At 44.3% G+C, this 14,580-nt stretch overlaps 1 protein-coding gene across 4 annotated transcripts in view; it reads left to right on the plus strand.

The window, feature by feature from the left end:
• Positions 1–14,580, plus strand: part of UBR1 (ubiquitin protein ligase E3 component n-recognin 1) — a 145,887-nt gene that overhangs the window by 83,026 nt on the left and 48,281 nt on the right. For all 4 annotated transcript variants that reach the window (XM_048854897.2, XM_075129678.1, XM_048854895.2 and 1 more), the window contains exons 29-30: positions 3,225–3,412; positions 5,379–5,584. In XM_048854897.2, coding sequence (XP_048710854.2) covers positions 3,225–3,412; positions 5,379–5,584 — 394 coding nt within the window. The remainder of the gene's footprint in view (positions 1–3,224; positions 3,413–5,378; positions 5,585–14,580) is intronic.

Here is a 14,580-nt window from a genome sequence, read left to right on the forward strand (position 1 = left end):
TATTGTGAAGGTTTTCTTTGAGGATGAGGACTGATATCTCAGATATAGCATGATTACTTTATGAAAAATGTTCACCCACAGGTGATGTGATGGCTTTTGTCTTTTATCTCTTTTGTGTGTAAGTTCATTCAAGATCATAGTGCTTGTCTGTTTTCACCTACATAGTTGTAATTGGGGCATTTAGGGCAAAGCATGAGATAAACCACATGTTGTGATAGACATGTGCAGATCTCATGGATCTTGAATGGTGTGTTGTGGGAGGTAGTCTGCAGGTTTTGCATCTATTCTGGCAGTGTCTGCCTCTTTGAGTTGGTGTGTCCTGGTCTGTGGGGAGCTTGCTTCTAATGATGAGCTTGGAGAGGTTGTTCCACGATGCAATCTACTTCTCTGGTGGATTGGCCTTTGGTGAAGGTGGTTTTGAGGGTGTTAAGGTGTATATCCTGGACTTTCTGCTCAGAATGCCTAGCTGTAGATATCTGATTTCTTGGGGTGGTTACTGGACCTGTGAAGGTAGGTGTGGTGATATATGGGTTTCTTGTATATATTTGTCTGTAGGGTTCTGTTATTGAAGCTGATTGTGTTATCCAGGAAGTTGATGCTCATGTGGAAGTGTTCAGCAGAGTGTTTAATGGATGGGTGATGGTTATTGAAATTTATGGTAGAAATTTGTGAGGGAACTTTCGTCATCTGTCCAGAGGATAAAAATATCATCAGTTTTCAGAGTAACAGCCGTGTTAGTCTGACTTTGCAAAAAGAAAAGGAGTACTTGTGGCACCTTAGAGACTAACCAATTTATTTGAGCATGAGCTTTCGTGAGCTACAGCTCACTTCATCAGATGCATACCGTGGAAACTGCAGTAGACATTATATACACACAGAGACCATGAAACAATACTCTCTCCCACCCCACTGTCCTGCTGGTAATAGCTTATCTAAAGTGATCATCAAGTTGGGCCATTTCCAGCACAAATCCAGGTTTTCTCACCCTCCGCCCCCACCACACACAAACTCACTCTCCTGCTGGTAATAGCCCATCCAAAGTGACCACTCTCTTCACAATGTGTATGATAATCAAGGTGGGTCATTTCCAGCATAAATCCAGGTTTTCTCACCCCCCCACCCCCATACACACACAAACTCTCTCTCCTGCTGGCAATAACTCATCCAAACTGACCACTCTCCAAGTTTAAATCCAAGTTTAACCAGAACGTCGGGGGGGGGGGGGGTAGGAAAAAGCAAGGGGAAATAGGCTACCTTGCATAATGACTTAGCCACTCCCAGTCTCTATTTAAGCCTAAATTAATAGTATCCAATTTGCAAATGAATTCCAATTCAGCAGTTTCTCGCTGGAGTCTGGATTTGAAGTTTTTTTGTTGTAAGATAGTGACCTTCATGTCGGTGATTGCGTGACCAGAGAGATTGAAGTGTTCTCCGACTGGTTTATGAATGTTATAATTCTTGACATCTGATTTGTGTCCATTTATTCTTTTACGTAGAGACTGTCCAGTTTGACCAAAGTAAATGGCAGAGGGGCATTGCTGGCACATGATGGCATATATCACATTGGTGGATGTGCAGGTGAACGAGCCTCTGATAGTGTGGCTGATGTTATTAGGCCCTGTGATGGTGTCCCCTGAATAGGTATGTGGGCACAGTTGGCAACGGGCTTTGTTGCAAGGATAGGTTCCTGGGCTAGTGGTTCTGTCGTGTGGTATGTGGTTGTTGGTGAATATTTGCTTCAGGTTGCGGGGCTGTCTGTAGGCAAGGACTGGCCTGTCTCCCAAGATTTGTGAGAGTGTTGGGTCATCCTTCAGAATAGGTTGTAGATCCTTAATAATGCGTTGGAGGGGTTTTAGTTGGGGGCTGAAGGTGATGGCTAGTGGCGTTCTGTTATTTTCTTTGTTAGGCCTGTCCTGTAGTAGGTGACTTCTGGGAACTCTTCTGGCTCTATCAATCTGTTTCTTCACTTCCACAGGTGGGTATTGTAGTTGTAAGAAAGCTTGATAGAGATCTTGTAGGTGTTTGTCTCTGTCTGAGGGGTTGGAGCAAATGCGGGTGTATCGCAGAGCTTGGCTGTAGACGATGGATCGTGTGGTGTGGTCAGGGTGAAAGCTGGAGGCATGTAGGTAGGAATAGCGGTCAGTAGGTTTCCGGTATAGGGTGGTGTTTATGTGACCATTGTTTATTAGCAGTGTTTGGATGAGTTATTGCCAGCAGGAGAGTGAGTTTGTGTGTGTGTGTGTGTGTTCCCGGGGCGGGGTTGGGGTGTGAGAGAGCCTGGATCTGTGCTGGAAATGACCCACCTTGATTACCATGCACATTGTAGGGAGAGTGGTCACTTTGGATCACTCACCATCAGGAGAGTGAGTTTGTGTGTGTATGGGGGTGGGGGGGTGAGAAAACCTGGATTTGTGCTGGAAATGGCCCAACTTGATGATCACTTTAGATAAGCTATTACCAGCAGGACAGTGGGGTGGGAGAGAGTATTGTTTCATGGTCTCTGTGTGTATATAATGTCTACTGCAGTTTCCACGGTATGCATCTGATGAAGTGAGCTGTAGCTCACGAAAGCTCATGCTCAAATAAATTGGTTAGTCTCTAAGGTGCCACAAGTACTCCTTTTCTTTTTGCAATATCATCAGTGTATCTCAGGTATATCATTGGTTTCGTGGTGTATTTGTCCAATGCTGAGAAATATAGGTCCGCTTAAAAACAACAGCTGTAAAATTTTTACACTAACCATCAGCAGGTCAATCTGCTTATCTATTTCAGACCATCAAAATGTAGCTCTGACTTGATAAACTGTAAGATCTACTCAACATTTGGCTAATGCTGGTAAAAGGGTGAACAAGGATTGGGCTGCTTTGATTACATTGTATAAGTCAGGTTATTTTGATTATTTTGCAGGGTATTGTATAACCTTGAATTTGGGTCTTAAGAAGTAAATAAAGGACAAATGGTGTTTCAGATGTTTTAATTATAACTTTCTGTATTTTTGAATTCATAAACATGCTCTACTAATGCCTTGAGAGCCTAATCAGCTTTTAAGATATTTTTTTTTACAACTTTTAGATTTTTGTTGTGTTTTGTTTTACAATCATGGGATGCCCAGTTCACTGGGGAATTTGATGGGAGAAATTAGAATTCTACTTTTTGAGAATACTTCTTTGTATTTTTTAGTTGTTGTTCTTTGTCTATAATTTTTACTACTCTTTCCTAATAAGACTCAGAGCACTCAAGACAAAGAGAAGGCTGAACGGAAGAGGAAGGCAGAAGCTGCCAGGCTGCATCGCCAGAAGATAATGGCCCAGATGTCTGCTTTACAGAGGAATTTCATTGAAACTCATAAACTCCTGTATGAAAACACACAAGAGACACAGGGAAGAGAGGACTCTGTTATGGAGGAGGAGAGGTGAGACGAGACAGATACCCAGAGTTCTGATGGAAAAATTAATTTCCTAAAAAGTGGTTTTAACTACATAAGGTTTAATAGTACAATTGATAGGTAAAGTGCATCATCCCAATCAGTAGCCCTGTATCTCTTACTACTTATATTTTTCAATGTCCTGGATTAGAGAATCCTGTGTAAACTAGCAGCTAAATACTAATGTCAGAAGGCCAAATCAGTTTGGGGGACACCAGACCTGCTTGTTATATAAGATGAACTCTGGAAAAATATTCTTCAGGTAAAATATTTTTCATGTAACCTACCATTTCAGAAAACAATGACTTAATTATAAAACACCCCTAGTTGATATTACTATAGTTTAGGTAATAATGGGCTTTACTTTTTGAAGACCTAATTTGAGTGTTTAATTCAGCAGAATCTTAACATACAAGGTCCTGCCCAGAAGCTGGTATGTTTGAAAGTTAAGTTGCAAAAAAAAAACTTACTGCGCTCATAACCCAAACTGTTTTTTTCAGAATGTGATTTTGTATATCATTAATCCCCCAAATTGTTTGATCTCTTTATAATTGTAGAAGGAAAAGAAATAGATTTGTTTAAAGTCATATTTTAAATAGCTGGATAATGTTATGATCAGCAATTACATGTAATTGCACATCCCAGGATAGAGTTACTCAAATCCTGTGCTGTAGTGCACAGACTGTTCACTATAAGGTTCAGGGGAAAAAAAGTTCTCTTATACAGCATTTATTTGCCTAGGTGCATTGTGGATTTATTTTGCCTTCCTTTGAAGCATCAGATACTGGCCACATTAGTGTCTTAACTTGATGGACTAATGGTCTGACCCAGTATGGCAAATCCTGCTTTCACTGCACAGGGCAGTAATCCTTTGTTCCACATTTTGTAGTATTCATAATGAAGACTTTGTACATACCCATCTCTTTTAGTCCCTATGTTCTCTTGGCTATCTGGCTATGTTATAGTCCATCTGCTGAATGTTAGTCATGTGAAGTGTGGGTTTTTTGTTTTATTGTTTTAAAGCTGGTCTAGTGGGAACAAAATGTGCTCCAATTCAGGGGACTGAAATACAGATTCAGTCACAATAGGAAGTGTCTCTTGTCATTCATGAGTGGCTAATTCTAGTTGATGCTAGGAGTAGAATTGTCAGGCTTGAGTAAGAGCAATGGTGACTGTGCATGTGCAAGAGAGAGTGTGCTCCAAGTCTGCACTACAAAATTTGTCAGTCTAGGTTGTGAAAAGATGTGATTTATGTCTGATATATCTGTGCTGGGGAAAGTTCTTGCAGTAGATGCAATTACACAGTCAAAACTATGTGTTAGCCAATGTAGCTTATTTTGCTTGGGGAAGACGGGCCTGGAATAAACTACGCAAGTGAAAATACAATTTTGCTACTATAAGCTGTGTCCAGATCAGGAGCACTTTTATAATATTACCAGTATAGCTATATTGACAAAACAGTCCTACTGTAGACCAGGCCTAATATATGATTTGTGAAAAAGGGGGTGGATAATATCAAACGAAGAGAACAAGATAACAGATGAATGACTAAAAACCAATACAGGAATTTCTGCCTGCTTTGTCATTTAAGAATTCATGTTCTGTAAGACATCCTCAAACTTGTAAATGCGGGGAAGCACCCTCTTAACTATTTCTTATTGCATGTTGCCTGAAAAATGGAAGTAAACTTGTGGCATCATCAAACAATAAATGGAATAATGGAATTTATTTCAATATACTGTAATAGATAGTTGCCACATTCCGTCTTAAAGATGGTTGTATTTCAGTGGTGACTGAAGTGATTCTGGTACATTTATGTAAGGGCTTTTGCAGTAAAGTTACTGTTAAATATAAGCAGTAAATTATAGTTTTAGATCTCTTCGAGAGGATCTTTATTTCTTTACAGGGAGTCTGGTAATTGTTTGTTGATCCTTGTCTTTTGATGTTCTTACAGCATACCTTTGGCCATTGAGTCTTCCAGAGTTGCCTTGGGACCCAAACGAGGTCCATCTGTTACTGAGAAGGAAGTGCTGACCTGTATCCTATGTCAGGAGGAGCAGGAAGTGAGGCTGGAGAGTGCTGTGATGGTATTATCAGCTTGTGTCCAGAAATCCACTGCCTTAACTCAGCACAGGGGGAAAACTCTTGAACTCTCAGGTGGTAGGTGTACCTCTTCAGCTAAGAATATCAGCTGTTGCTGTTCTCTTCTTAGAACTCACTTCAGTTGTATTTAATTAACACTTTCAGCTAATCAGATTACTGAATGGTTACTTTTTTTAATGAAAGTTTAGTTAAGAATTTTAGTCATGTATTTTAGATGGTCTTAAAATCCTTGCCATAAAACTAAAAATCAGACATGGAGGAGAATTTACTGCCATTCTCCCTTGTAAAACAAAGATGAATTCCATGTGTACATGACTCCTACTTTGAGTAAGTAAAACAGTACACATTAGTCTTCCAAATTAATTTTCTGAAGCAATTGAGTTTTGTTCCTTAAACCGAAGAGTGTGTATTCTAGCACAGAAGATACAAAATGAGTGGCTGTTTCTCTCTGTTGCATATTGATCCAACTGTAGAAATTGATTTTTAATTAGCTGTTCCTGTCTTGTTATAAACCCCAACCAGGCATCTGTACAAATCCTGCTCATTCAAGTTTATTAACATAACATAAACAAGAACGGCCCAAACATTGGAGTGTGTAGAAAGATGAACCAAAAACATCCATTTTTCTATTGTTTTTTCTTTATTATTTGTAATATGCTAGTGCCTAGGGACCCTAGTCATAGATAAGGACCACATTTTGCCAGATGCTGTACAGACACATCTTGATACCAAAATTTAGGTTAAATCACAGATAAAGATGCCATTCATAGAATCATAGAATATCAGGGTTGGAAGGGACCTCAGGAGGTCATCTAGTCCAACCCCCTGCTCAAAGCAGGACCAATCCCCAATTAAATCATCCCAGCCAGGGCTCCAGTGTATCCAGTGAAGCTCATCTCTAGTAACTTTTCTCAAATCCTTCCTGTAACAGTATGCCAGGTTACCAAAGTAGCTGGGGAAAGAAGGAAACAAATCTTCTTCACTTGCCGAAGGCCACTTGCAGATAGATATTTTAACTCCCCTTTAGCAGCATATTCAGTTCTTCTGTAGCTCACCTAAAGGAACAGGTCTTTAAGTGATTCCCTTCTCCCCCCACTTGGAGAGCTGCATGAGTGGGGAAAGTGTATGTGCCTGTGTATATGTTGACACCAGTATAACAGTGGTCTGACGCCAGGGTGCATTATATTACATTCTTCACTTGACTTTTAGTACCTGTAAGGTATAATTTACTATTACATGCAAGCAGAGGTCTTACTTTAAATTCTTTTCTACTTTCTTTGTGTTCATGTTATAATACAAGCATATTTGTTCGAACAGAAAGTTCTACCCAGCTTACATAAGGAGTTCTATTGCCATTCAATTCTGTACTATTCAAGGCCACCTTTTGTGAAAAATTAAATCCTGTCAACTGCATATTGCAACACAACAGAATCTGTTAAGTTTTCATAATGGTTTCCAGTGATTTCTTGTATGTTAAGAATTAGTCTTTGCTTTTGGATTTGGTACAGTAGTTCTTCAAATGCTTGCTCATATCAGTTCCAGTGTAGGTGTGTGCTCATCCCAAGCATCTCCACTGGAAAGTTTTCCCTCAGAGGTATCCATCAGGTTGGCTCTGGTGCCCTCTGGAGTCGTGCCCTCATAGTTCTGGTATATAGGGCCCCACCGCCCCCTCAGTTCTTTCTTACTGTCCGTGACAGTCGCTGGAACTGCTGCTTGTCCTTACGTTTTCCCACACGTACCTCTCTCAGTGTATTTTGTTGATTATCTGTAAATAGCTGTTTATCTAGAGTTTAAGTTTCAGTTAGTTGCAGATTCTGCTTAGCATGATTAGCCCTTCCCTGGCACTGGGGTATGCCTTCGTCCCCAATATTCAAGCGGTGTGTGTTGTGCCATAAGCCAATACTGGTTAGTGACCCACACTGCAGCTGTCTCAAGTGTTTGAGGGAGGCCCATGTGCAGGAGCGTTGCAGGATTTGCAAGAGCCTCAGACTTCGAATGAAGGAGGACAGGGACACTAAACTCATTCCTCCTTATGGAAGCAGCACTTCGTCCCCCTTTGGAACCAAATCACGTTACCTGGCACTGAGTACTTCGGCTTCAGTACGAAGCGTCCTGGCATCTCTAAGAGGGATGCAGCTCAGGGATCCCCCACTGTCGGCAGCAGCTGGTCGGCTGCAGGGCCCCCAGTGTCACAGAGATCATTGGATGTCACGGATTCCACAGATGTCACGTAATCTTAGCCTTAGTGATACCCAATGACTGAAATGAGCGAGGGCATCCCACCAACAGTCTGGCTACTGGGGCAGTGGCAGATGCAGCTACATCTGGAATTCCTGGGTTTTTCAGCCAGTCCAGGGTCCACACTCGAGGAGGTCCTACTCGGTTGCATTGGAGTCAAGAGCTCTCGCATCACCTACCTTGGAGCAGGGACCAGTCCTCAATCCTGAGCCCGGTACTGAAGTGCAAGACCCGGCATCACAGGACCTAGCTGGTGCAGAGGATGAGGAAGAAGGCTCCTTACTGGTAAAGGCATCCCCTTCCTCCTCTCCTGACAAGGCAGTGGTGGGAACAAGTATAGTACCTTCCCAGGATGACTACAAGGCACACCGGGAGCGCCTCAGGAGGGTAGCCCAGAACCTGGGTATCCATGCCTTGGTGGACATCTTAGTGGCTTCAGGGCCATTGTGGGTGGCTCTGCCTTTGAACTATGCCGTTTTGGACCCCATCAAGGCCTTTTGGCAGATGCCTGCATCCCTCCAACCTACTGCAAAGAGGATGAAGAAAAAGTATTCTGTTCCTCCTAAGGGGTATGAATTTATGTCCACTGATTTCTCTCTCCCGCCACTCCGGGCTCAGTTGTTTGAGCGGCAAATGAGCAGGAGCAGCAAGGGTTGGCTCCCAAGGCCTAAGATGCCAAAAAAATAGACCTTTTTGACAGGAAGGTGTACTCAACTGGTAGTCTCCAGTTCAGGATAGCAAACCAGCAAATGCTCCTAAGCTGTTATGATTTCAACTCCTTTTGCAATGGCAAAATTCAAGGAGCTTTTGCCGCAGGAGTCCAGGGGTGAGTTCTCTGACTTAGTTGAAGAGGGGAGATCGGTGGCAAGAGCATCCCTTCAGGCAGCTTTGGACATGGCAGTTTCTGCAGCCTGATCCATGGCTTCAGCTGTGGTCATGAGAAGAAGCTCATGGCTTCAGTCCTCGGGGTTACCCTATGGCTTGCAGCAGACTGTGCAGTACCTTCCATTTTAAGGCAAGTCGCTCTTTTCAGAGCAAACAGACTCAAAACTGCATAATCTGAAAGACAAGAAGAACCACCCTGAAATCGCATATACCGGCTCCCTCCCGGAAGCACTATAAGCTCCAACTGACAACCCGCTTCTACTCGCCACAGCGCAGACAAGACTATAGCAGGAGAAGGAGTAGAGGCTATAAGAGGAGGCTTCTGTCCCAGTGCCAGGCCTCCCCGCCAAGACACAGTGTGGTCTAAGCAGGCCTCTTGATGGGATGCTCAAGGGCGACATACCAGGACAATGTGTGGATCCAGTTTCCCCTATATTTGTGGTCCAGTTATCCCACTTCTGTCGGGCATGGGCCCGCATTGCCTCAGATCACTGGGTGCCATGCATGATAGAACAGGGATACACCCTTCAATTCAGTTGTTCTCCCCCTTCCCACTCTCCCTCCTTGTCCCTCTTCAGGGACCCTGCTCACGAGCAACTTCTGGTCCAGGTGCTGCGGTTGCTCCTCAGGGTTGGAACCATGGAAGAGGTTACATTGGAGCTAAGGGTCCAGGAGTTCTACTTCCTAATTTCAGTATCCAACAGGGATCTCAGACAGATCCTGGACCTGCAAAACCTCAACAGATTCATGAAGAAACTGAAGTTCTGCATTGTCTCCTGGGCCCCCATTATCCCTTCTCTGGATCCAGGGGATTGATATGCTGCCCCAACTTGAAGGATGCGTATTTTCATATTGCGATCTTTCGGGGACACACAGTTCCTATGATTCGTTGTGAACCACATGCACTACCAATTTACTGTGCTCCCATTTGGCTGTCAGTGGCCACTCAGGTGTTCGTGAAGCACATGACAGTTGTTGCAGCCTTCTTGAGAAGACAAGGGGTTCAGGTCTGCACTTACGTCAACTACTGGCTGATCAAAGGTCAGTCCAAGGGCCAGGTGGAAGCAAATGTGTAGTTTAATACAGTCAACTTTCCAGGATCTAGTGCTGTCAAGGTTCCTTCCCCACTCTGAACTTTAGGGTACAGATGTGGAGACCTTCATGAAAGACCCCCTAAGCTTATTCTTACCAGCTTAGGTTAAAAACTTCCCCAAGGTACAAACTTTGCCTTGTCCTTGAACCATATGCTACCACCACCAAGCTTTTTAAACAAAGAACAGGGAGAGCCCACTTGGAGACGTCTTCCCCCAAAATGTCCCCCCAAGCCCTACACCCCCTTTCCTGGGGAAGTCTTGATAAGAATCCTCACCAATTTGTACAGGTGAACACAGACCCAAACCCTTGGATCTTAAGAACAATGTTAAAAGAAGAATTTTAATTAAAGAAAAGGTATAAGAATCACCTCCTGTAAAATCAGGATGGTAAATACCTTACAGGGTAATCTGGTTCAAAACATAGAGAATCCCTCTAGGCAAAGCCTTAAGTTAAAAAAAGACACAAAAACAGGAATATACATTCCATCCAGCACATCTTATTTTACCAGCCATTAAAAGGAAATTTAACTCATGTTCTAGCTAGATTATTTACTAATTTAACAGGAGTTGTAAGGCTGCATTCCTGATCTGTTCCTGGCAAAAGCATCACACAGACAGACGAACCCTTTGTGTCAAACCCCCGCCCCCCCTTCCAGATTTGAAAGTATCTTGTCCCCTCATTGGTCATTTTGTGTCAGGTGCCAGCGAGGTTATCTTAGCTTCTTAACCCTTTACAGGTGAAAGGGTTTTGCCTCTGGCCAGGAGGGATTTTACAGCACTGTATGCAGAAAGGTGGTTACCCTTCCCTTTATTTTTATGACGGGCTATCAATAAACATGCAGAAATCCACCCTTCCCAGGTTCAAAGAATATAATTTGTTGGGGCGATCCTTAACTCAACCTAGGCCAGAGCTTTTCTTCCAGAAAACCAGTTCAGAACTCTGGGGGTCCTCAAAGAGAGCCTGAGGAATCACCCCATGACCACAGCAAGGAACTGCTTAAAGCTTCTGGGGCATATGGCATCACATAAGACTATGGCTCGGATCTCTCCAGGCTTGGTTAGCGTCTGTTTCAGCACCAAGCAGACACGATCTGGACAGGGTGGTCTCACTTCCCCCATGGGTGATTTTCATCTTCCTTTGGTGGCTAGACTCTTGGACAGTATGTGCAGGAGTCCCATTCTCGAGACCCCAACTGTCAATGTGTCTTGTTACAGATGCAGCAGTGATGGTAAAAGGGGCTCAATTGGGGATGCTCAGGGCCTCTGGTCCAGGGAAGAGCTGTTGTTACACATCAATATGAGGGAACTGAGGGCGTGCACCTAGCCTGCCAGGCATTCCAACCCCAATCGGAGGGCAACTGCATGTCGATCCTTACAGACGACACGACAGCAATGTTTTACATAAACAGACAGGGCAGAGCACACTCCTTTCCCCTGTGCCAGGAAGCTCTTTGGTTGTGGGAATTCTGCATAGCCCACTGAATCCACCTCAAAGCCTCCTACCTCCCAGTGTCTTAGAACGAGTTAGCGGATCATCTCAGCAGATCCTTTTCCAAGTGGTCCATTCATCGAGATGTTTTGAGCACCATTTTCCAGAAGTGGGGCACTCTCCAGGTAGACTTGTTGACAGTGGTGCACAACAAGAAGTGTCTTCAGTTCTGCTCCTTCCTAGGCCACAGCACGGGGTCACTAGTAAACACATTTCTCTTCCCTTGGACGGACCATCTCTTCTATGCATTCCCTCCCATCATTCTTATACACAAGGCCCTGCAGAAGGTCAGAAGGGGCAGAATGTGCCTTATCCTGGTAGCCCTGGCCTGACCACGTCAGCACTGGTTCACCACCCTCCTCGATCTCTGTGGACACGCAGTCAGTCTGCCCCCATTTCCAGACCTGATCTCTCAGGACCTTGACCATCTACGTCATCTGAGCCTTGAGTCTCCATCTCATGGCATGGAAGCTCATGGCTGAACCCCACACAACAGGCATGCTTTGGACCTGTTTGTAAGGTGCTTTTAGGGAGCAGGAAACAGTCCACTGGAGTAACTTACCTGGCAAAGTGGAAGAGATTCTCAATCTGGTCAGCACAAGTGTGTTTTGTGTACTCAGTCAACATTGCCTTTCGTTCTGGATTACCTACTACACTTGAAACTGTCAGACTTAACAGTAAAAAGAAAAGGAGTACTTGTGGCACCTGTTGTGTGGTGTCTGGTTGCTGGTGACTATTTGCTTCAGGTTGGGGGGGCTGTCTGTAAGCTATCAAGCATTCTTACAACTACAATACCCACCTGCTGAAGTGAAGAAACAGATTGACAGAGCCAGAAGAGTACTCAGAATTCACCTACTACAGGACAGGCCCAACAAAGAAAATAACAGAACGCCACTAGCCATCACCTTCAGCCCCCAGCTAAAACCTCTCCAACGCATCATCAAGGATCTATAACCTATCCTGAAGGACGACCCATCACTCTCACAGATCTTGGGAGACAGGCCAGTCCTTGCTTACAGACAGCTCCCCAACCTGAAGCAAATAGTCACCAGCAACCACACACCACTCAACAGAACCACTAACCCAGGAACTTATCCTTGCAACAAAGCCTGTTGCCAACTGTGTCCACATATCTATTCAGGGGACACCATCATAGGGCCTAATCACATCGGGGACACTATCAGAGGCTCGTTCACCTGCACACCCACCAATGTGATATATGCCATCATGTGCCTGCAATGCCCCTCTGCCATGTACATTGGTCAAACTGGACAGTCTCTACGTAAAAGAATAAATGGACACAAATCAGACGTCAAGAATTATAACATTCAAAAACCAGTTGGAAAACACTTCAATCTCTTTGGTCACTCGATTACAGATGTAAAAGTTGCAATTCTTCAACAAAAAAACTTCAAAACCAGACTCCAACGAGAGGCTGCTGAATTGGAATTAATTTGCAAACTGGATACAATTAACTTAGGCTTGAATAGAGACTGGGAGTGGATGTGTCATTGCACAAAGTAAAACTATTTCCCTATGTTTATTCCCCCCCCTCCACACCCCACTGTTCCTCAGACGTTCTTGTCAACTGCTGGAAATGGCCCACCATGATTATCACTACAAAAGGTTCCGCGCCCCCCCCCCCCCCCCCGCCCTCTCCTGCTGGTAATAGCTCACCTTAAGTGATCACTCTCTTGTTACAGTGTGTATGGTAACACCCATTGTTTCATGTTCTCTATGTATATAAATCTCCCCACTGTATTTTCCACTGAATGCATCCAATGAAGTGAGCTGTAGCTCACGAAAGCTTATGCTCAAATAAATTTGTTAGTCTCTAAGGTGCCACAAGTACTCCTTTTCTTTTTTCGAATACAGACTTACACAGCTGCTACTCTGAAACCAGACTTAACAGTACCATGTATTAGGTTTTACCTAGCTGCAATCTTGGCCTTTCACCTGTGGGTGAATGGCTGGTTGATCTTCTTGAACCCAATCTGTGGTCGTTTTCTTAAGGGTTGAAACAGCTATACCCCCAGGTACACAACCCACTCCCTCCCTGGGACCTCAACTTGCTGCTGGCAAGGCTAACAGGTACCCCATTCAAACTGCTGGCAAGGTGCTCTTTGCTCTACCTGTCCTGGAAGGTGGCCTTCCTGGTCCATTAGTTCTTCCAGAAAGCCATCTGAGCTCTTACTTCAGAACTACCATACACTGTAGTCTTCAAGAACAAGATGCACACCTGACCTTCCTGCCAAAATTGATCTCACAATTCCATAGTAACCAGGATATCTTCCTACAAGTCTTCTACTCGAAACCACATGCTAACAGCGAGGAACAGAGACTCCAAGCATGTGCTAGCATTTTACACAGAAAAGACTAAACGCTTTCCGAAATCCACTCAGCTCTTCGTAGCCATTGCAGACAGAATGAAAGACTGTCCAGTCTTGGCCCGGAAAATCTCATTGCAGATCACTTCCTGTATCCGCACATACTACGACCTTGGGAAGGTCACGGCTCCTCCCCTGACAGACTATTTTACAAGAGCTCAGGCATCATCGGAGGTGTTTGTGGTGCAAGTTCCCATTCAGGACATCTGTAGGGCAGCAACGTGGTAGTCAGTCCACACTTTTGCGTCCCATTACACCAGGGTTTTTCAACCTTTTTCTTTCTGAGGCCAACCCAACATGCTATAAAATCTCCACAGCCTACTTGTGCAACAATAACTGGTTTTCTGCATAAAGACCAGGGCTGGCATTGGGGGATAGCAAGCAGAGCAGTTGTGTGAGGCCCCACGCCACAGGGTGGCCCTGCAAAGCTACATTGCACAGGCTTTGGCTTTAGCCCTGGGTTGTGCGGCTCAGGGCCCTGGGTTTCAGCTTCATGCAGTGGGGCTCCGGCTGTCTGCCTTGGGCCCAACTGAGTCTAACAAAAGAATGGCCATACTGGGTCAGACCAAAGGTCCATCCAGCCCAGTATCCTGTCTACCGACAGTGGCCAATACCAGGTGCCCCAGAGGGAGTGAACCTAACAGGTAATGATCTAGTGATCTCTGTCTTGCCACCCGTCTCCACCCTCTGACAAACAGAGGCTAGGGATGCCATTCCTTACCCCTCCTGACTAATAGCCATTAATGGACTCAACCTCCATGAATTTATCCAGTTCTCTTTTAAACCCTGTTATGGTCCTAGCGTTAACAACCTCCTCAGGCAAGGAGTTCCACAGGTTGACTGTGCTGAGTGAAGAAGAACTTCCTTTCATTTGTTTTAAACCTGCTACCCATTAATTTCATTTGGTGGCCCCCAGTTCTTATATTATGGGAACAAGTAAATAACTTTTCCTTATTCACT

The sequence above is a fragment of the Caretta caretta genome, chromosome 6, assembly GCF_965140235.1.
Source record: "Caretta caretta isolate rCarCar2 chromosome 6, rCarCar1.hap1, whole genome shotgun sequence".
Classification (NCBI taxonomy): domain Eukaryota; kingdom Metazoa; phylum Chordata; order Testudines; family Cheloniidae; genus Caretta; species Caretta caretta.